Genomic DNA, 20,974 nt, shown 5'->3' on the forward strand with positions numbered 1-20,974 from the left:
TTAGAACATGGTAAAAAAGAAGGGGGTGGGAGGCAGAGGCAGACAAAACATTTGCCTCCAGGTGGGTTGGCGCAGGCCTTGATCACTGAGACAATAATCCAGCCCCCCACCCCCACTCCCAGGCAGATCAGCCTGGGCCCAGCTTCAGGTGGAAGAGGAGGCGGTGAGACAAGCCAGGGAAAAAGAAGCCATGGAGGTAGCCTCCAGGGAGGGAGTCTGAGCTAAGAGCTAAGAGAGAGAGAAGTGCCCCAGCTGCCGGGAGCGGAAAGGGCCCCAGGAAGGTTCTGGCTCCAGCCTGGCCATGAGTCACTTAAGACAAGCCGAGACAAAGTTGGAATCCACCTCTGGGCCAATTGCTCAGAGTGCCTGCCACAGCCTCCCAAAGTCAAGGACCAGGGAGCAGGTGTGGCCTTTCCATGGGGGACCTGCCTGGCTATGTGACTGAGGCTGTGTCCTCACCTCGGCAAGGAGGTCTGCAACACCTGCACACAGTATCCAGCTGGTGCTTAATAATGGCAGCTAACATGACCCTGGGAGGCAACAGTCCCTGCGTGCAACGAGCTTAGTGTCCTGCAGTCAGGGCCACACAGTCATGCAGGAGAGGCCAGAGCAGCTGGTGAGGGACCCTCTTACCATCCATCAGATTTTACTCTTATTACTATGCTATAAAGCCACATGATGTTCATGATTTGAATTTTTTTATTTTCTGAAATGGAACCATTGTACATTGTACAAACCATATCTACTGATGGAATAAATAAGTGAAAAATTATACTGCTGTACAACACGCCAAAAAAAAAAAAAAAAAACAACAAACCAAAAAACAAAAACATAAGAGGGAAAAGAAAATTAGGTAACGGTGAAAAAAGGTCTTTATACCTCTAACCAGGTCCTTGGCGATAATGAACATTCCAAACCATGACATCGTTTGTAATGAGGTCACCACCCTATAGATCAGTCAACCGCCCTCCGGGTTCTGGGTGTAAGTGCCAGCACTTTGTGGAATGTGTAGCCGAAGCTTCCCCGACTCCGTGTGTGGCGGGGAGTAAGGTTGCCCTGGCAGCCCTTGAGGCCACAGGGCCTGGTGTCCGCGGAAGGCATCTGCTGAGGACCCCTGCCCCTGGCTCGGTCGGCTGAAAGGTCTTAGATTCTGGTGGGAGGAGGGCGAGGGGTGCAGGGTGGGGAACAGTGGCTCCGAGGAGCGGACTGCGTCAGGGAAGGAAGCACGTGTGGATTTTTGCAGTCTAACGATGCCGCGTGGAAGGCCTTCCCGGCCAGCGATGCGTGCGGGGCCACTGGCGCTTTGCCAGGCGCTTTGCCTGTCCCCGGCCACAGGCCCCTTCCTACCTTCATCAGGCACTTCAGAGAAAAACTAATGACAGCCTCAGTATCGTGGATGTTGTCTTCAGCCTCAGCCACGCTGACTCCCCTTGCCTGTCCAGAGAGGCCACAGCAAGCGGCAGGGGCCCCGGGGACCCCGGCCGACGTGGCATTCCTTGGATGCACGTGTGATTCTTCTTCAGCTGTCTTGGTTCTAACCTCTCATTTCCCAAAAAAGAAAGGAGATAAATATCCAAATTCATCTTTCGTCAAAATGGAGTTTTGCTGCAAAGAAAAAAAGTTAAGTTACTCTAGCACGAGAGGATGTGGAGGTAAAGCCGCCTTGAAGATGCTGAGAGGTAACGCGGAACACAGTTCTCCACAGAACTGACTGCCTGAGGGGTGAAACTGATAAGGATTTTGTTTTGTTTTTAAGACAGAAACCTTTCGGCATTGCGAACTTCAACATTAAGATTCTCAAAGTTTGTTGGTTTTTTTTTTGTTTTGTTTTGTTTTTTTGTTTTGTTTTGTTTTTTTTTCCCTTATTTCAGGAAACATTTTTGCATGAGGTATTTGAAATTCAGGAACATTTTGATTCTTCTCGAAGTGCAGGAAATAGATTGGCTCCCTTAAAAAAAAAGTAAGAGCCTCACCCTCAGAAACTTAGGAACTGGAATCTGGCAGACACTTCCCACGGTGGTCAGGAGAGAGATCCACACGTCAAAGGTGGTACCTGAATATACGCACCAATCAGCAAAACGAAAACGCAAACAAAAAAACCACAAAACAACAACAAAATATCCCCCTCCAACCCTCCCACCCCCTCACACAACTCAAAGGAAGTTGAACTCCAGTGCAGTAAAGAAAGCTCAGGAAAAGGGTTAAGGTCCGAGGAGTCCATCTAGGAATTAAGAGCAAACCAGGCCTCAGAACCAAGCAATCAGGCAGTTCGTCCACAGGGGGCGTCGCCATTTGAGTGAGAGGAAGCTGTCCTGGCGGAGGCAAGGACGAGACCCGGGAGGGGGACTCAGTTACCCCTTTCTGGAGGAGTGTAGAGCTTTCTGCTCCCCGGTGCCTGGTTTCTGGCCTTTGAGGCCCAATCCTCAGGGTCTGCTCCCCAGTGGGGACCGTCAGCGCATCCTGGGAGCGAGAGGCGATTGACTATTGTTGGCTCTGAAGAGTCAGGAACACTTTGTGATCTCGCCTCCGCCGGGCGGGGGGTGGGGTGGGGTTGGAGGAGCCCAGTGGAGCCGGGGAGGCGGAGGGCAGCAGGTTACTGTGGATTTGAAATCCAGGCAACACACTAGGAGAGAAAGTTCAGCACCAGCTATTCCTGCCATGTGCGCCGGGCCTCCACGGCCCTTTCGTCGTCGTAAGGAGGCAGTCCTGCGTTCTGCCACAGAAGCCGCTTCGTCTTCGGAGGTGTGGGAGAAAGCGGGATGGTGGGGGTGGAGGGTGGGAGTGCCAGGGCGACCTAAGGGTTCTGTGTATCCATCTGGGCCACGGTGGGCTTGGAAACAGCGGCCTCAGACGCCCCGAGGAAGCGAGAGCACATCCAGTGGCCCGCCCTCGGGGACAGTGTCCCAGCGACATCATAGACGCCTCGGACCTTGGACCCAGGACCCAGGCAGGGCCCAGGGCGTGCCCGACCCCTCCCCCCTGCACCTGCAAATCAGGTGGCCAAGGAGGGTCCCGCTCTTCTGAGGCCTCAGTTTCCCCTCCTCCTCGCCTGCTCCGCTCCAGCTGAAGTCCCGGGTCAGGGAGGAGAGAGATGTTGAGGACGGTGGCACCGGCTGCCTGGACAAAACCGAGGGCACTTTGCAAAGGGAGATGCAAAACAACCAGGAAAACATGCCAGAGGTCACCTCAAGGGCACAAGGCACAAAAAAAGAAAGCGGAAGGAATCGGCTGAATAGTGAAAAGCCCCGACGAAAACCGATTTCCTGATCGGCACCACCCTCACATATAGCTTATATCGTTAAATAGAGAAGTGGGGGGTGGCGGAGGGGGTAACGAAACAATACAGCAGCAACACAAATGTAATCTTGGCTTCGGAGACAGTGTGCAGACACTCCTGAGCGCTGTCAACTCCGCCTTCCCAAGGACAGTCCCTTCGAGACTCAAGTGTTTTGCTTCACAGCAGAAAGTTCTTCAGTGTCTGAGAAGTTACGCTGTTCTGGGTTTTCTTGGATTTGCACTTGGTAAACTTGGAAAGTTAGTAGTTCTGTCTGCCCCCGAGAGGAATCGCTCGGGGGAAGTTGTTCTAGAATTCAGCCTGCAGATGGGTCTCCCGGGAAGTGTGGACAGCAGGACTGAACGTGTCGTGTCTACATCTCTTCGGAGTTCTGTTGTGAGGCCTCCAGCTTCATCTTCTTAGAGGCCGGGGCTCCTTCCAAATCCTTGGGGAAGAAGAAAGGAGAACAGAGGTTAGCAGGCCAGGAGGGCAGTCTGCGCCAGCCGTGGGGCGGAAGGTCAGCCCGGGAGGAAAGTGAGGCCCACCCTCTGTGGTTCAAGCCTGCAGTTCTGACTCTGTGCTCTGCGTTCACCACGCCCTGGGTCACCTGGGCCCCGCGTGTCCCTGCCACGGTGGCCGCCCTGTGGGTCCCAAGCGCACTGTCAGCCACGACTGTTACCGTACTGCCCCATGTGGCTCTAAGCTTCTCTGTCCCCTTCACCACACAGACCGGGGGAGGGTTTCCCCACTATCAGCCCTCTGATCTGTAATTAATCGCTGCGCTAATCACTCGTACCAAGTTCCAAGTGTGCCTCTCCAAGCTCGAGGGCCTGGTCCAACCGTGCCACACGTGGACAGTGGCTTCTCCAAAGCCTTGGACAGGTGCCTGGCCTGGACGCAGATTCGGCATTTGCTGAACGCATATGTGCATTTTTCTGGGGAAAAGGCCTATAGTTGTGACCGAATTCCTAGGTCCCATGACCCAAAAAAGGCTCAGCACTCATTCTCGCACCCTGACTTTCCCACTCAGGCACCTCCAACCTGGCCCATCACCTGAGACCAGCTGTTGACCTTACCCTCGCTGCCTGCACCCCGTGTCCGTCGGGGACGCCACACCTGCCTGGGATAAAGCTGACAGTACCCCAGAGGCCTTGTTTGACCTCCCCGTGTCCCTCCCCCGCCCCCCACCTACTAGCAAGTCTCACCAACTCCATCTCCAAACACCCTTGGGCCCGCCCACCTCTCCCCGCTGCGTGCTGGCCCATCCACATTGTCCATAACCAAGCCGCCACCATCGCCTGCCCAGATAAAGCGGCTTCCTGTCCCGTGCTCTCCCTATGCAGCCTTCAACACCGTCCGACCAATCCCAAAATAGAAATCACACACGGAACACAAAACCCGCCGACGCTTTCCCACTGACTTCAGAGCAAAATCCCAACTCCTTACCGGGCTGGGAGGGCCCAGCAGCCAGCCCAGGCCTCCCCTGCACCTCTCCTCACTGTGTTCTTCCTTGTCCGCTAGGCCCCGGCCCCCCAAGGCCCCCTTTTTGGTCCTCAGGCTCATTCTGGTCTCCAGGCCCAGGCACCTTTGGTTTCCTCTGCGCAGAAAGTCTGCCCTATTTTCCCATCCTTCAAATTCCCATTCAAAGCCCCTTCCTCTGCCTACCCTGACCCAAAGAATGTTCCACAGTCCGGCCTCCCTGTTCTGGTTCTCCTGAAGCGCATGTTGGGGCCTTGTAACCTGCCCATGCCTGCTGCGTCCTGGCTGCTCCTTCCTCCCCGACCCCATGAGGAGCCCCAAGAGAGCAGGGAGGGACCCAGTCTCTGGCTCCCCCTGGGTCCCTAGTATCTGGCCTAGGGCAACAAATGTTCCATAGAGGCCCTAGACCTTGATGCAGGCTGTGTCTGAGTTTCTTTCTTTAAAAAAAAATTTTTTTTTTAATGTTTATTTTTTTGAGGGAGAGAGAGAGAGAAAGAGAGACAGTCAGAGCACAAGCTGGGGAAGGGCAGAGAGAGAGGGAGACACAGAATCCGACAGGCTCCAGGCTCTGAGCTGTCAGCGCAGAGGCTGATGTGGGGCTCGAACACTCGAACCATGAGATCATGACCTGAGCCGAAGTCAGATGCCTAACCGACTGAGCCACCCATGAGCCCCGTCTTTTTTTTTTTTTCTTTTTGAGAGAGAGAAAGAGCACAAGCGGGGGAGAGGCAGAGAGAAGGGGACAGAGGATCCAAAGCAGGCTCCATGCTGACAGCACAGAGCACAATGTGGGGCTCAAACTCGTAAACTGCAAGATCACAACCTGAGTTGGAGTCGGACACTCAAGCGACTGAGCCAGCCAGGAGCCCCTGGCTGTGTTTCCTGCGACAGACCCTGAGAGCCGGCATCCCAGGGAGGCAGAAAGAACCACCTCTGTTGGTGTTCTCTCTTGTTTTCATGAAAGTGACAGAAGTCAGATAAAGACAGAATAGCAGAAGGCAGGCTCTGTCCCTTCCGAGGACGGTGGGTCCCGTTTGGGAGAAGGTCTTTGGTCCTGCAGAACACCTGGGGCAGGGAGGAGCAGCATGTGACTTTGGGGGGTGGGGAGCCTGGAGGAAGGTGAACTGGTGTGCAGGAGGGGAGGGGAGAGAATGGGAAAGGGAGGGAGTGAGAGGAGCCACGAACTCAGGACAGTTGAGCAGGCAGAAGAGCTGAGTATTCTTCCTGACAGGGGAGGAAGGGAGGGGCTTTTGTTTGTGTGTTTGTTTTTGACACAGGAATGGCCAGATTTCCACGTCAGGCTGTTTGCTTAGCTGTGAAGCACCGTGCACCTCGCTCACAAGCCTCGGGGCTCCAGGGGCCCGCGTCTGTGCCTGTGCACAACAGCAGAGGAGACCCCCTTTCAGGTGTGGGTCCCCTGGAAATGGGAGCGGAGGCGGGGGCCATGTTAGGACGGAAGACCCCTGTACCATTCAGACCTCTGAAGGGGAGGGGAGCACAAGAACCCCCCAGGGCAGGGAGCAGAGTTTCAAGCTGACCTCTCCTCCACTGAGTTCAGGAGGCCAGGAGATCCCAGCCAACATCTGGTTTTACAAATTGTACGTGGGGCTTTGATTTTTATTTTTAATCAAATGGTCTCACGCTATGCCCGAGGTTCTGTGTCTTGCTTTTCTCATTTCACATTGTGAGGGCATTTCTTTATTGCCGGTCTGTACCTGGGTCGACCACACTCTTTTCAACAGCTACGTATGAGTCTGTTCTACCCATGACCTCAGGATTAATTTAACCAGTCCCCTTTCGACAAACTTAGGTTGTGGCCGATTTCCTACCACTGCAAACACATCTTCTATCAACACTCGTGCTGTCTCCGGACAGAACACAGCAGGGGAGAATTCTATAGGAGGAGAGGGCTGCAGATCCAAAGGCGCTCTTCTCCTTGGGGGTGCAGCTGGACTTAAGGTCTTGCCCTGCCCTTTCCAATCTTTCGGCTACTACTCCTTGTCAGTTTCTCCCACGGTCTGGAAAATAGTTTTATTAGCTGCCATTTTGATACCCCTGAGTCCCCAACTCATCTTAGGTGAGCACAGTGGGCGGACGCTGAAAAATCACAACAGTGACTTCTGAGGCATTCCTGCATCCTGTGTCACCAGGAGTGTGTTACTCACATTGTCTCATCTCGTCTGCGCCTTGGCCCCAAGACAGTTCTGTGACCCCCATTCTGGCAGCTGCAGACAACGAGGCTCGGTTATGCGGAGTGAAGGGGTTGGGGATTCGAACTCAGGATGTTTGTTCCTATCCACCGGCCACCTGCTTCTGCACAGTCTGATTCAGAGCAGATGCTCACAGACAGCGATGACCCAGTTCGGGGTCCAAGGTGGGGGAGGGGGTGTGGTCAGTTGCAAAATTCTAACGGATGATTCATCTGGCCTTTAGGATTGTGCAGACATACCGTCCCGGCTCTCAAGGAAGCGGACTTTGGGTCACTAGAGCGGACAGTGGCTTTGTGGACCCGAGTAACAAAGTGGTAAGGCTAAGGCTGGGTTAAAGGATGCTTCCTCCTTCTACACCCTGTTCCCTGAGGACAGGGCCCACGTGTCTTGTTCTGCAAGACACCCAGGGTGGGACACGGGACGCCCACAAATCCTGCTCAATGAATACAGGAAAGTTCCAATCTTCCAAGGAGAAAACAACCAAACAAAATAACAAAAACACCTTTCAACGTACCCCCGACACCCCAACGGGCTCCCGGCCGATCTGGCTGCCCCTCTGAGGCCTGGATCGAGGTACCTGAGAGATTGTGGACGCCTCTGCAACTAGACCCGCGTCTCCAGATGGCTGCCGTTCTACTTTCTCTGAACTGTTCATCGAGTTTTCCATTGAGGACTGTGAATTCTGCTCATCAGAAGCATCTGAGGGAAAAGCAAAATGACAGAAGCTGTTTTCAGACACGTGAGATGCGGAGCCAGATGGACCAATTACTAAAAATACCTGGAACAGGGTAGTTTTGTGGCCAGGCGGTCTGTCAGTGCTGCAATGAGCTGTGGGGGTAGGCCGGGAGGCCTCTTAGATTTTTTGTGAGGTCGTTTTAACCTGCCAGGCCACAGGCTGGCCCTGGGGCCCCTAACTCTTGCCTGCTCTCTCACCACCCGCCACGTGCCTGGAGAGGACATCTTGGGGCGGGGGGAGGGAAATGCTACAGGCTTTGTGCCGTGTGCGCCTGGCGCCCTCTGGTGGGCACAACGCGCTGCAACCGTCATGGCTGCTGACTCCTCCCTCTTGCATTAGAGTGTGTATTCTCTACCTGGGGAGCCCACTGAGGTACCTGCCCCTCTGCAGACATTTCTCTTAATAACATGGATACTTTCCTGATCGTCAGAGCAAGGGCTGATCATTGTGAGAAACAGAAAACACAGGAAAAAAAATATAAAGTTAAAATCAGTGATTATCTCACACCACCCACAACTATCAACCCACTAACATTTCGGAGGATTTATTTTCATCTCTCCAGATGTTTTCCCCCTACATGCATATAATTCTCTGCTCTCCCCAAATAGAGATCACACAGAATTTTAGAAAAAATTTTCATATCTTGGAAAATTCTCTAAACACAAGAGTGCACAAGATGGCTGCACGGCTTCTCCCAAGCCATCACTGATTTATGAATCCTGTTTTGCCAATTATTTGGGCTATTTCTTATGCATCAGTCTCCCTGCTCCCCACCCTCCCTGCCATGTCCCTTTAGCAGGAGGCTGCAGGCTACAGTCGGCTGCATGAGGCCATGCAGCTGTGGGAGAAGAGACAGCAGTGTTTGTACCTGAAGCTTATTTTGGGCACCGAGCAGCCGAGCTCACAGGGGGACCAGCAACATCCTGCCAAGGGCCCCATTCTGCTTGCACTCAAGGCCCCAACAACATATGTCACCCTGATTTTTCTAACGTGCACGAGAATACTCAAGAAGGCTTTATTTTCTGGGGTTTCTGAGGCAGAAAAGAAAAAAAAAATCCAGGCTTAAATTGTTGTTTTTTAAAAATTTTTTAAGCTTATTTATTTATTTTGAGAGAGACAGAAAGAGAGCAAGCAGGGGAGGGGCAGAAAGAGAGGGAGAGAGCATCCCAAGCAGGCTCCACATTGTCAGTACAGAGCCCAATGCAGGGCTCGAACTCACAAACCATGAGAGCATGACCTGAGCTGAAACCAAGAGTCGGTAGCTTAACTGACTGAGTCACCCAAGCGCCCCTAGGCTTAAGTTTTAAAGCAATTCAAGCAATGTGGAGACAAGGAACAAAGTCGGCAGCTCTCCATGGCCTGAAGCCACAGGGAAGCAGCGGGCTGGGGTGTGGGGCTGGAAGGAGGTGTAAGACCCTCCGCCCAAGGAGGCTGACCTCCCGGCACGTCCATCCCGGTGAGCTGTTGTTCACGTGTTCCCTTACCCCCAAAACCAGCTGCCCTGATCGCTGGGGGGCAGCACCGGGACACCCACCACCTGGCCAGGGCCACCTGGCTCAGGGGTCCACCTTCTCCGGGGCTGGGATCTGCCTACAAACTGGTGGACACAGCATTTAGAGACAGACCTAAGTTCCAACGGTGTGTCTGCCACTTGATTCCTCTGGGCCCCATAAGAATTACGGTTGGCAACAGGCACCCTGTGCGGTCACTGTGAGGACTAAATGGGATGACAGGGAAAGTACTCAAGTAGCAAAATAACCCGGGGAGGGGGGGGGTATAACTGAGGGATTAGCTAGGGCATAGACCCAGACTCCCCATAAGCCTGACATTTCTTTGACATTTTGTTTTACTTTTTTTTAAAGAAATATCTACCTATTGGAGCACCTGGAGGTGGCTCTGTTGGCTGAGCGTCTGACTCTTGATTTTTGGCCCAGGTCCTGATCCCAGGGTTGTGGGATCAAGCCCCATGTTGGGGGATTGAGGCTCAGCATGGAGCCTGCTTGGGATTCTCTCTCTCTCGCGCTCTCTCTCTCTCTCTCTCTCTCTCTATCAAAAAAGAAAAAAAAAAAAAAAAAGACTGGCAGCTGCCATGGGTTGGGGCCAGTGAGAAGTGAGTTTAGGGGTACAGAGTTTCCTTTTGGGTTGATAGAAATGTTTGGAACTGGACAGAGTTGAATTTCATCTCAATTTTTTTAAAAAGGAAAAACATCTCTGTTATATTATATTCTATTTGATAATACATGCTTGCTTTAGCAAACACCACTGATTGTTACTGTCGTGCTCTGGCCTGCAGACTGGACAGGAAGGTTCAGAAATCAAGGCCAGTCACCCAGACGGTCGCGCTGAGCCCCTGGCCGGCCCGCAAGCCCGTGGAGCACCGACGGCTCAGTGCAGCGGCCCGGCTCTCCCAGCGCCGGTGCTGGAACCCCCCCAGGGGAAATTATTTTCCTAGGGCCTAAATTTAGTCCAGCGACTTTGGACATTATGTCATTCCCTGAACTCACTCAGCAGTAAACAAGTTCAAAGCAAGGTCAACAGCTGGCGACCAACCTGCCCTGTCCTGCAGGCAGCATGCACCCACCTGGGAGGCCTCCAGGCCTTCCCCGTGGGGGCTCCCCACCCGTGGGGGCTCCCCACCCGGGGCGGGCCCTTCCGGGCGATGCAGGGCAACCGTGCGGGCCCAGGGGCCCGGGGTCGCCAGGAGGTGTAGTTCCCTCCTGCACCAGGAAAGCCTTCGGTGCTAGCGGGGACGGGGGTGGGAGGCGGTGGTAGTTACCAGAATGTGTCAGCTGTGGAAGCGGCTGCCCAAGCAGCGTGCGGGCAGCGGGCAGCAAGGCTGGGGGCAGGCAGGACGGCCTCCCCGCGCTCAGGCCCCTCCTCCACGGCGGGCCAGGCCGCCCTTTGCTTCCCTTCCTGCCCCGTTCCTTGTGGGGACCTGATGGGGGGCCAGGGAGCGGGGAGGCGAGTTTTACTGGCCTTGTTTTATAAAGAAGGAAACAGGAAGGCTCGCAGGAGGTGATGCTGCCCGCCCAAGGCCACACAGCCGGCAAGCGTGGGCCCAGATGTGACGGCTCGTCTTGTCCCGGGCCCAGCCCCCTGCCTCTACTGCCCTCTGCCCGCAGAGCTACAGGGAGCCCAGGAAGACCCAGGGGGCCCCTGTAGGGACAAGGGGGTGCCCCCCCGAAGGGCCCATGTCAAACCTCCTATGATGCTGGCTTTCAACTGAGGACGATTTTGCTCCTCGCTAAAGGGGGGCGTCTGGCAGGGTCTGGAAACATTTTTGGGGTCACAGCCAGGGGTGAGGGCAAGCTGGGGGGGGGGCTTCTCAACATCCCACCACACACAGGGCAGCCCCACGGCAGAGACTAATCTGTCCTCAAGTGGCAGCAGTGCCGAGGCTGAGAAACCCGCCCGGCCCCCGCCTCTCCGGAGGAAACTGTGGGTTCAACTACATAAACAGTCCGCGGTCCCTCAGCCCCACCCGCCTGAGCACAGGGGCAGAGATGCGCAGGCAAGACTCCGCGCGGGACCGTGTATGGAGAAAACAACCCTCCCCCAAAACAACCCAATGACCATCCACACGGGTCTATTTAAATGAAATGGGACACACTCATACCTCTGCGTGTATACAAAGCTGGTGAAGAGAAGAAGACAAACCTGTACGTGCTAATGTGGAACCATCTCCATGGTGATTGCTCAAGGAAGTATTCTAAAAAAAGGGAGGTTATAATCTCATATAGATTCTTCTGGGTGCACAGACTACTTATTTCAGGAGGGCCACAACACAGGCTCACAGGGTCCTTCCTGATGAGAGGGAGGACGCTAGAGGCTCCCGATGCGGGGCTGTCCAGTCTGTGACCTAACACCGACCTGTCTGTCCCCCGTGTGCAGCGTTACCTGCACCCCACCCTGCCTTGCCTACGGGCCTACCTGGCACATGAGCACCTTCCTCACGCCTGGCTGGCTCGCCCCTTCCCCCACCTTTCCCCAGGCACTGCCCCTTGGTCCCTTCTGCTTGCATCGCTCCTTCCCCTCCTATTCCTGCTCATCTTTGAAGCTTCACTCAGGGAGCACCTCCTCCAGGAAGCCTTTCCTGAACTCCTTAGGCTCCCTTTTCTTACCGTCTAGTACAGCATGGACCACAAACTCAAAAGGTCCCTTAAGGGCCAGGCAGTGCCATGAATGAGGCAGAGAGGCTGTTCAGTTCAGACAGACAGACACACACACACACACACACACACACACCCCTAAAGGAATACTCTTCTGTTCCTCTAAGTAATATGTATTTGCTCAACCCCTCAGGCTTTTACTTTTCCACTTTTGATAGAGAAATAGGTTCAAAAAGCAACTTAATTTTTCCTTTAAATGTTCAATAAGAAAAGTAACAGTGGCTGTGGAGTAGTACATGGCCACTACTCTTGGGCCTCAGTGTCAGGGAGACAATAGGGAGTGGTGGGGAGTGTGGTAACTAGTGAGGGCAGGCCCGCTTGTCCTCCCTGGAAGGGCAGCCACATCTCTGCTTTAACCAGTCGCTGCTCCACGAAAAAGCAGAGCCAGTACTGCCAGATCTTCTGATTTTCCAAGAGGTGGAAATCAGTCTTGTTTTAAGTGAAATTGTTGAAGTTTAAAATTTTGACATCAGAGGTGTCTGGAAGGCTCAGTCGGTTAAGCGTCGACTGGCTCAGGACATGATCTCATGGTTCGTGAGTTTGAGCCCCGCATCGGGCTCTGTGCTGACAGCTTCAGATTCTGTGTCTCCCTCTCTCCTGCCCTTCCACCACTCGCACGCTGTCTCTCTCTCTCTCTCTCTCTCTCAAAAACAAATAGACATTAAAAAAAAAAAAAAGAATACGAAGGGATGTGGGCAGCCCGGTTGGTTAAGCGACCAACTTAGGTTCAGGTCATGATCTTGTGCGTTCATGGGTTCGAACCCCACACTGGGCTCCGTGCTAACAGTTCGAACCTGCAGCCTGCTTTGGATTCTGTGTCTCCCTCTCTGTCTCCCCGTCTCTCTCTCTCAAAAATAAACAAACATTAAAAATTTAAAAAATATATATGTTTCAAATAAAATAAAATACGGGGCGCCTGGGTGGCTTAGTTGGCTAGGCTCCAACTTCAGCTCAGGTCATGATCTCACAGTTTGTGGGTTTGAGCCCTGCGGTGGGCTCTGTGCTGCTTCGGATTCTGAGTTTCCTTTCTCTGCCCCTCCCCCGCTCGCACTCTGTGTCTGTCTCAAAAATAAACAAACATTAAAAAAGAATTTTAAAATAAGATAAAATAAAATTCTGACATCAAATTCAAATGAAAAGTAAGAATACCACCACGCCCATGACCACACGCACACACCACGTGCTGGATCCAGTCTGTGTCCGACCTCTGAGGTGGGGGGGAGCTCTCAGCCTCAGTTTTGGGGTCTGTCTCCCCTGTTTCCTTTCCTCTGCCTGCTGGTGGGGCAGGAAGCAGGACTGAGTCGTGAGGGCACCAAGCCTCACACAGGGTGGGTGTGGGAAAGTGTGTCCAAAGGAAGGGCCCAGAGAGGCCTTCCTCCTGAGAAGGCCCGGTCCCTCCCCCAGCACAGAGAAGCCCAGCCGCCCTCCCTGTCAGGTAAGCTCAGCTGTGTGCAGGGGCTCCGCACGGCCTGCCCTCCCCTCGTCTTCCCTTCACGGATGCCGGCAAGGTCGTTGCCCCATGTGCCGGGGGTCACCCTCCAGTCCCCGCTCAGCCCAAGTACCACCTGTCAACACGTACTCCCACCTCAGACCTTCAAAATATGCCTCAATATCAGACAATCAAAACCTATGGACCCATCTTAGGTGAGATGACGGTACCTGTGATCACGGAAGAAAAGATTTTTATTTTTAAGAGACGCGTGCTGAAGTGTTCCGGGACAAGTGCTGTAAGAGCTATAACTTACTTTCTTTTCTTTTTTTTTTTTTTTTAATATTTTTATTTATTTCTAGGAGAGAGAGAGAGAGAGAGAGAGAGAGCGTGAGCAGGGGAGGGTCAGAGAGAGAGGGAGACACAGACTCTGAAATAGGCTCCAGGCTCTGAGCTGGAAGTCAGCACAGAGCCCGACGCGGGGCTCGAACCCACGAACCGCGAGATCATGACCTGAGCGAAAGTCGGACGCTTAACCGACTAAGCCACCCAGGCGCCCCTATAACTTACTTTCAAATGCCCCCCCCCCAAATATTTATAGACAAAGCAAAACCACTTAGGAATGGCCGAATTCAGCTGACATAAATGGGAGAGTACACTATTCACCTTCCTGGATGTTTGAAAGTGTTCATTTTCAAGAGTCGAGAAATCTCAAATTAGACAAAAGTAAACCGACATCCACATATAGGAGTACACATACATCCCCCATGACCAGACTGCTGCTTACCACCTTCTCTGCTGCCACCTGGGTCGCACCAGCTGCCACCCTCCTCCATCTGGATGACTGCGGTAGCCCTATCATCTGTGCTCGATCACAGCACCAAAGTGACCCTTCGGACCACAGCGCTCAATCCCCGCGGCTCCTGCCTCACTTGGCATGGAAGCTGGGTGTGGTCAGTGGCCAGGAGACCCCCCACACTCGAGGCCCTGCCTCCTCTGATCTCATCTCACTTTGTAAACCCCTCATCCATGTTTCCCCAGCCACTGAGCACACTCCTGCCTCAGGGCCTTTGCACTGCCCCTTCCCTCTTGCCCACAGTGCTTTTCTCCCACTTATCCACATGGTTTGTTCCCTTACCTAATTTTAGCCAAATCTGCTCTAAGTCGCCTTCTCAGTGAGGCCTTTCCTGGTCACCCTATTTAAAATTAAAACACTTTCCCATAATTCATCAAGACTCTCCATTTCCCTTTCTTACAGTTTTCCACAGCTCATATCCTCTAAAAACTAGACTGCAGCATTTTTAGTTGCTCAAAAGGAATCTGAGCTGGTCTAGGCATTACCCCTCTTCTAGCGTGACCTTCTAGGGGCTGGCACGGGGCAGGCCACATCAACGACTGCGGGATGGCTGGCTGAAGACAGGCCCCTCCGGTCCCAGGCCCCGAGGGCACATACCTTCGGCCCCAGGGAGCTCCTTCCCATCTGCCTGGGTCTCATCCGCCTTGGCTTCAGTGCCTTCCACAGGCGCGGCCGAGGCGGGCTCCGGAGCAGGGCTGGAGTTACTGCTGTTCTCCTGTTTGATAGGGGACGCGTCTGCTATGGAGCTCTGGTTGCTGTTGTCGTCTGCATGGGGGGGGGGGGGCGGGGGACACAGAACCACAGGGTGAAATCCGCAGCAGCTGCTGAAGAAGGGCGGGTTGGGGGCTCGGCCTCCCCAGGCCTCCCGGCCTGCAGCCCCAGAGGATGCTCTCCCAAGGAAGGGGACACTTCCCCGCCCTCGGGACCTCTGAGGTGACCCGCCCCCACATGTCCTGCGAGGAAGAGGCTTCCGGAAGCCTGCCTGACTCCCACCCGCTGGCTCGGTCCTGTGTTTGGGGGCAGCCAGCCACAGACAGCGGCCTCACACGTTTTAGGTCTTTGAGGGACACTTGAGGCCTCATTCTGGGTTGAAGAAGCCAGACTTGTGCACTTGGCTCTGTAGCAAGACAAAGGCTGAAGCACGGTCCGTGTGAGGCAACGCTGCCAACAACATTCTGTTGATCTAATCGAGTGTCTAGAGCAACTTCTACTTGATGCAAAATAAAAGGGGGAGAGGAACATGTTAGCAGGAAGTGGGGTATTCCACAGGAAATCAGCAATCAGCTCGGGCTCTTCAAGTCAAAACCATTGATTAAGAGAGAGAGAGAGAGAGAGAGAGAGAGAGAGAAGCTAGCAAGATTATTAAAAGATATTTAAGAGGGGCACCTGGGTGGCTCAGTCAGTTAAGCATCCGACTTCAACTCAGGTCATGATCTCATGGTGTGTGAGTTCAAGCCCCGCGTCAGGCTCTGTGCTGACAGCTCAGAGCTTGGAGCCTGCTTCAGATTCTATGTCTCCCTCTCTCTGCCCCTCCCCCACTCATGCTCTGTTTCTCTTTCTCTCAAAAATAAACATGAAAAAAAGAAAAAAAAAACCAAATGAATAAACATTTTAAAAAATTAAGAAACTTAACAACTAAATAGGACATGTGAAAATTAGATTCTGTTTTGAACGTGCCAGATTATAAGGGACATTTTGGAACAATTGGGGAATTTGAACATTTGAATATCTGACTATAGTCTGGAGTTTAAAAGACACCACAGAATAATTGTTACTTTTGTTAGCGGTAAACATGGCGCACCAGGTGTATAGAAATGCATTTATTAGTGACACATGCTGATGGGTTTAGGCATGGATTTCAAACACAAGGCGGGGAAACTGATTTTAAAAGACTTCAGTACAGGTTGCCTACGTTGTCAGAATTCCCTGAACTTAACACTTAAGAGCTGTGCAATTTTTATACGTAGATTACATTTCAATTAAAAAACTTAACACATTAGGGGCTCCTGGGTTGCTCACTTGGTTAAGCATCTGACTTCGGCTCAGGTCATGATCTCATAGTTCATGAACTCAAGCCTGGCGTCGGGTTCTGTGCTGACAGCTCAGAGCTTACAGCCTGTTTCAGATTCTGTGTCTCCCCCTCTCTGACCCTCCCTGGTCTCTCTCTCAAAAATAAATAATTATTTTTAAAAAATCTTAACACATTAAGGAAACAGATGAGGAAACATGGCATGATGTCAGTAAAAACCTAGGCAGTAGGTGAATGAAGTTCCTCACACGGTTCCTCCTACTGTTCTCTGATACTAAATTTTTCATAAGACAAAGAAAAAGGAGAAGTTATTTGGGCAATGGCATTAGAGGCTGAGCTGGTGGGCAGAGGTGGGGATCCAGAGGCACATAGCCCCTGGCCCTGGACCCCGGCTTAGGCGCACAAAGTCACGTTAAATTCCAGATTCCCAAGTGGTGATTTCAAAAACATTACCACACTGCTTTTCTGGGCCATGCTGCACAGCTGGGATCAAAGCCACTTCTGTAAAACAGACAGCGAGAAGGAGGGACGGAGCAGCACACCAGCACATCCTGGGCACCTACCTACCACGTGCTGGGCAAAAACATTCACAGCTACCTCATCCTCCCGACAACCTGCAGGTACGTGCTCTTACCTCCCTACTTATAGAGGGGGAAGCGGAGGCTCTGAGCGGCAGAGGCCCTTCGTCAGGCTGGTCTGAGTCACTCTAAACTCGACCTGCTGGTGAAGCACTAGGGAGTCACACAGTCCCAGCCAGGTAAAGTGCATCTGAATTTTTTAAAATTATTTTTTAATTTTTATTTTTTAAGTTTATGTATTTATTTTGAGAGAGAGAGAGAGCAAGCACCAGTGGGGTAGGGGGTAGAGAGAGAAGGAGAGAGAACTCCAAGCAGGGTCCATGCTGTCAGCGCAGAGTCCGACGTGGGGCGCGAACTCACAAACGGTGAGATCATGACCTGAGCCGACATCAAGACTCAGACGCTTAAGCGACTGAGTCGCCCAGGCGCCCGGCATCTGATTCTAAGTGTACTCATTACAGAGTAGTCTCTTGTGAACTCTGGGACTAAAAAAAAAGTGCACTCTCTTGACTTACCTTTCAAGAAAATCTAAACTTCCTGTGACGAGCGATGTGTGCATGTGTGTCAAGAGGCACAGAAGGCAGAGGCCCGACCCGTGGGTCCCAGCGTGAAGTTATGTTAATTAATGACAACAAGCACTAATGGTTAACAAGTCAGTGGCCTGAGCCTAGCCTGGTCACCTGGTGACCACATGATGCTGACACGCGAGTCAACATTGGTGGGATCCCCGACACTACAGAGGTGGCTGCAGGTGGCCCCTGCCCCCACGTGGAGCCTTCCAGGTAATCCTGTCCAGGCGCACACGTTTCCCTGTCTTTGTACACATACGTGTCCTGCGGCTAGACTTGGTCTTGGCTGCACAGAGACTGAAATGAAAGGGATACCAAGAAGGTGAGCAAGGCTCCTTGCGTCAGGGATGCTTGTTCAACATTCCAGATTTTTCTGGAGCATGAGCTCAAGCTGGTGTCCACACACTTGGATTCTGCCTCCGAAGGACCTCAAAGGCCAGCACTGGCATTTATGAGCATCCTGACCCCGGGCAAGCTGCGTCACCTGCCTAAGCCTTCATTTCCTCATCTGCACAACGGGGCTTGTTTGCAGGGTGAAACGAGGTAAGGCATGAAATGGGCTTAGCTACATGCTTGGCACATTGTGACATTGTGACAGCTCCTTAAATGTCAGCTACAAACATGTGAGGCTTTTAAGGGATTATCTTATTCAATACTTACGATGACCTTAATGACCTTATTGACCTTATGAAGGAGGTGTTACCCTTCCTATCAGACAAACTGAAAACAGACCTGAAAGGTTATGAGTTCTGTTCCGAGCCCAGGATCACAGGGCTATGGGGAGATCTCAGGGACTCAGTTATGAACCCAGGTGGGATCTTGTCCTCTGCTCTAAAAGGCTCTCACCTGTGAGCCAGGATGGGGGTTGGGCGGTGTGCATGCGTGTGAGGGTGTGTGAAAGTGTGTGTGTATGTGGGGCGCCTGGGTGGCTTAGTTGGTTGAGCGTCCGACTTTTGCTTAGGTCATGATCTCGCGGTTCGTGGGTTCGAGCCCCGCGTCGGGCTCTGTGCTGACTGCCAGCTCAGAGCCTGGAGCCTGTTTCAGTCTGTGACTCCCTCTCTCTCTGACCCACCCCTGCTCACGCTGTCTCTCTCTCTCTCCTAGAAATAAATAAAACATTAAAAAAAAAAAGTGTGTGTGTGTGTGTGTGTCTTCTCAATCCCTAGAGAGTGGGGATCTAACCAATGCCAGGGAGGCAGGTTATGTCCCACCTCAAATACCTAGTTCTGAAACGGAAATGATTCAACTATGATCGCACAGCCAGTAAGGGGCTTTCTTGAGATGTCAGCTGTCAGCAAACCCCCCTGTGCTTTTTTTTTTTAACCTAAAAAGAAATTTTTTTAATATTTATTTTTGAGACAGAGAGGCAGAGCATGAAGGGGGATGGGGCAGAGCGAGAGTGAGACAAAGAATCTCAAACAGGCTCCAGGATCTGAGCTGACAGCACAGAGCCCGACATGGGGCTCAAACCCACAAACTGTGAGATCATGACCTGAGTCGAAGTCCGACACTTAAACGACTGAGCCACCCAGGCGCTCCCCCCACCCCATGCTTTTCTGAAGCCAGGTCAGCAACAAGCCAGAGTTCCTGCCCTTGGATCTTGCGACTGTGTTTTCCAGACGGGTTGGTCAGTTTGGGCAAGTGGGGAAGTTCAATTCCATTCCTTTCCTGGAGCACGACAGCCCTGGAGTCAGAGGGGCAGAAACTCGATCAAACCAATATTCCTTTTTTATTTACTTATTTATCTAATATCACCCTGGTGTACAAAAGACTTGGGTTGGTATAAAGGACAAAAACATCAATACTGGGATCGAGAGATGCGCCTGCGTGGCTCAGTTGGGTGAACATCTGACTCTTGGTTTTGGCTCAGGTCATGATCTTGCAGTTTGTGAGTTTGAGCCCCTCGTTGGGCTCTGTGCTGACAGCTCGGAGCCTGGAGCCTGCTTCCGATTCTGTGTCTCTCTCTCTCTCTCTGCCCCTCCCCTGCTCATGCTGTCTCTCTCTCTCTCAAAAGTTAATAAACAGTAAAAAAAAACATTTTTTTAAAAAAGGGTAAAACAGGAGCTCAACACCAGCAAAGTCAAAACAACTAGAGGCTGGTTAAAGCAGGTCTCCAGCCTGGACTCAATCAGACAAGTGCTTGGCTGTCATTTGCAAAATAAGGCAGCAAAGGAAGTTAGGATATCAATGTGGAAGGCAGGTCCCTGGGTCCCAGAGTGATGACACGATGTCAAAAATCCAGTTTCGAGTTTCCCAGCAGCCAAAGCAAAACGGGAAATGGAAAATCTAGTCATTTTTGTGGTATGCCAGGCCTCGGAGGGGGAAAAGACCATATACCCCCAAAAGGTGCCTGAGTACACAGGGCTGACAGGTGAGGCCTGGGTCACTGGGCGAGAAGGTCTCATTTTGTGTCTCTGGCTGGTTTTACGTTTCTTGGCTTGCTGTGCTGGGAAGAGAAGTTTCCTCTCCTCTGCTGGGCCTTCTCCTGGGCACACAGAGGCCTCCTGGTGCCACCCAGCCCTCCTACCCTTGCCTGGAATGTGAACAAACCTGCTGGCGAGAACAAAACCTCAGCGCTCTGCCACGGCCCAGCGCCCCGCGGGAGAGCTCACCGTGCATGTCCATCATCCCCGGGGAGGAGCTGTTCTCCGGAGTGGTCACCTCTGAGCCGCACTTCTCATCTTTGCCCTTTTTCTTGTTCTTGTTCTTCTGGAGGAGAAAATGGAGCAGAAACCAAGTCACCACATTGTGCGTGCGTGCGTGCGTGAGCAAGCCCCCGGGGATGATATGAATATTTTATTCAGCTGGTTCATCTTGGAGCCTGCAAGTCTCTGGAGGGCTCTCCTTGGCCTGCATTTGAACATGTCCCATTAGAGGCCTCACCTGCAGAAGGGAGGATTCTGCGGCTGGGCTGGGGGGCTGGGAATAAAAAAACCTGCCTTGTTTGTGGGCTCAGCATCAGCAGGCGTGCAAACACCCTGGCTTAGAGGAATTTCCTCCACCTGCCGGGAGAACATCTGGGGAAAAGGCCAGAGTCACCCTGCCCAGAGCAGGTACAGTGATGCCAGGGGAGGGATGGCGAAGACACAGGTCACACACTTTTGCTATCTGTAGGCCCCGGGGCTGCCTTTCTCGAATAGTCAGCTGACTCCCAGAACCACACTGGAAGGCCAGGTGAGGAGGGAAATCCCAGGGAGGAAGGAAGGTGAAGGGGGTGCTTTCTGTGTGCAGTTCTGTTTTGGGTTTTTTGTTGTTGTTGTTGTTGTTGTTGTTTTATTTACAAATGGAACAGAATTATGTTGGAAATGACCTGTGTCCACTGGTAAGAGACTCATTATTATGGCATATTCTTTCAATGTAATGCAATGCAACATCTACAGAGAATAAGGCAGCTCTTTGTGTCGAATGATCTACAAAAATATTAGCATACTGGAATATCTCAGTATCTTCAAGATGCGTACAAGGAAGGTTCCAGAACATGGGAGGGGAGCACTACTAATGGAAAGAAAAGGACACGTAAGCCCGTGTCTGCACATGTGTTTGCGTGCACTCTCTCTGGAAGAATAAACAAACACTGGTCACCTCCAAGAAAAGGAGCTGGTGGTGTGGGGGGCTTGCACAGGGATGCGAAGCAGATTTACACAA

At 52.4% G+C, this 20,974-nt stretch overlaps 1 protein-coding gene across 4 annotated transcripts in view; it reads right to left on the bottom strand.

The window, feature by feature from the left end:
- Window positions 1–1,327: 1,327 nt before the first annotated feature.
- The window catches only part of BCL7A (BAF chromatin remodeling complex subunit BCL7A), a 29,574-nt gene continuing 9,927 nt past the window's right edge, over window positions 1,328–20,974 (bottom strand). Inside the window, exons 3-7 of one of the 4 annotated variants that reach the window (XR_005525752.1) lie at window positions 19,942–20,038; window positions 14,751–14,918; window positions 7,478–7,662; window positions 1,974–3,719; window positions 1,328–1,605 (exon numbers count right to left, since the gene is read on the bottom strand). Coding sequence is in view for 2 of the 4 variants with exons in the window: in XM_039218363.1 (XP_039074294.1) it covers window positions 3,648–3,719; window positions 7,478–7,662; window positions 14,751–14,918; window positions 19,942–20,038 (522 nt within the window). In the remaining 2 variants the exon portion in view is untranslated. Of the gene's footprint in view, window positions 1,606–1,738; window positions 3,720–7,477; window positions 7,663–14,750; window positions 14,919–19,941; window positions 20,039–20,974 lie in introns of those variants that run through there. The other 3 variants (XR_005525746.1, XM_039218363.1, XM_039218485.1) reach the window with 3 other exon arrangements.

Source organism: Hyaena hyaena, unplaced genomic scaffold (genome assembly GCF_003009895.1).
Source record: "Hyaena hyaena isolate Hyena2069 unplaced genomic scaffold, ASM300989v1 scaffold_0, whole genome shotgun sequence".
NCBI lineage: Eukaryota > Metazoa > Chordata > Mammalia > Carnivora > Hyaenidae > Hyaena > Hyaena hyaena.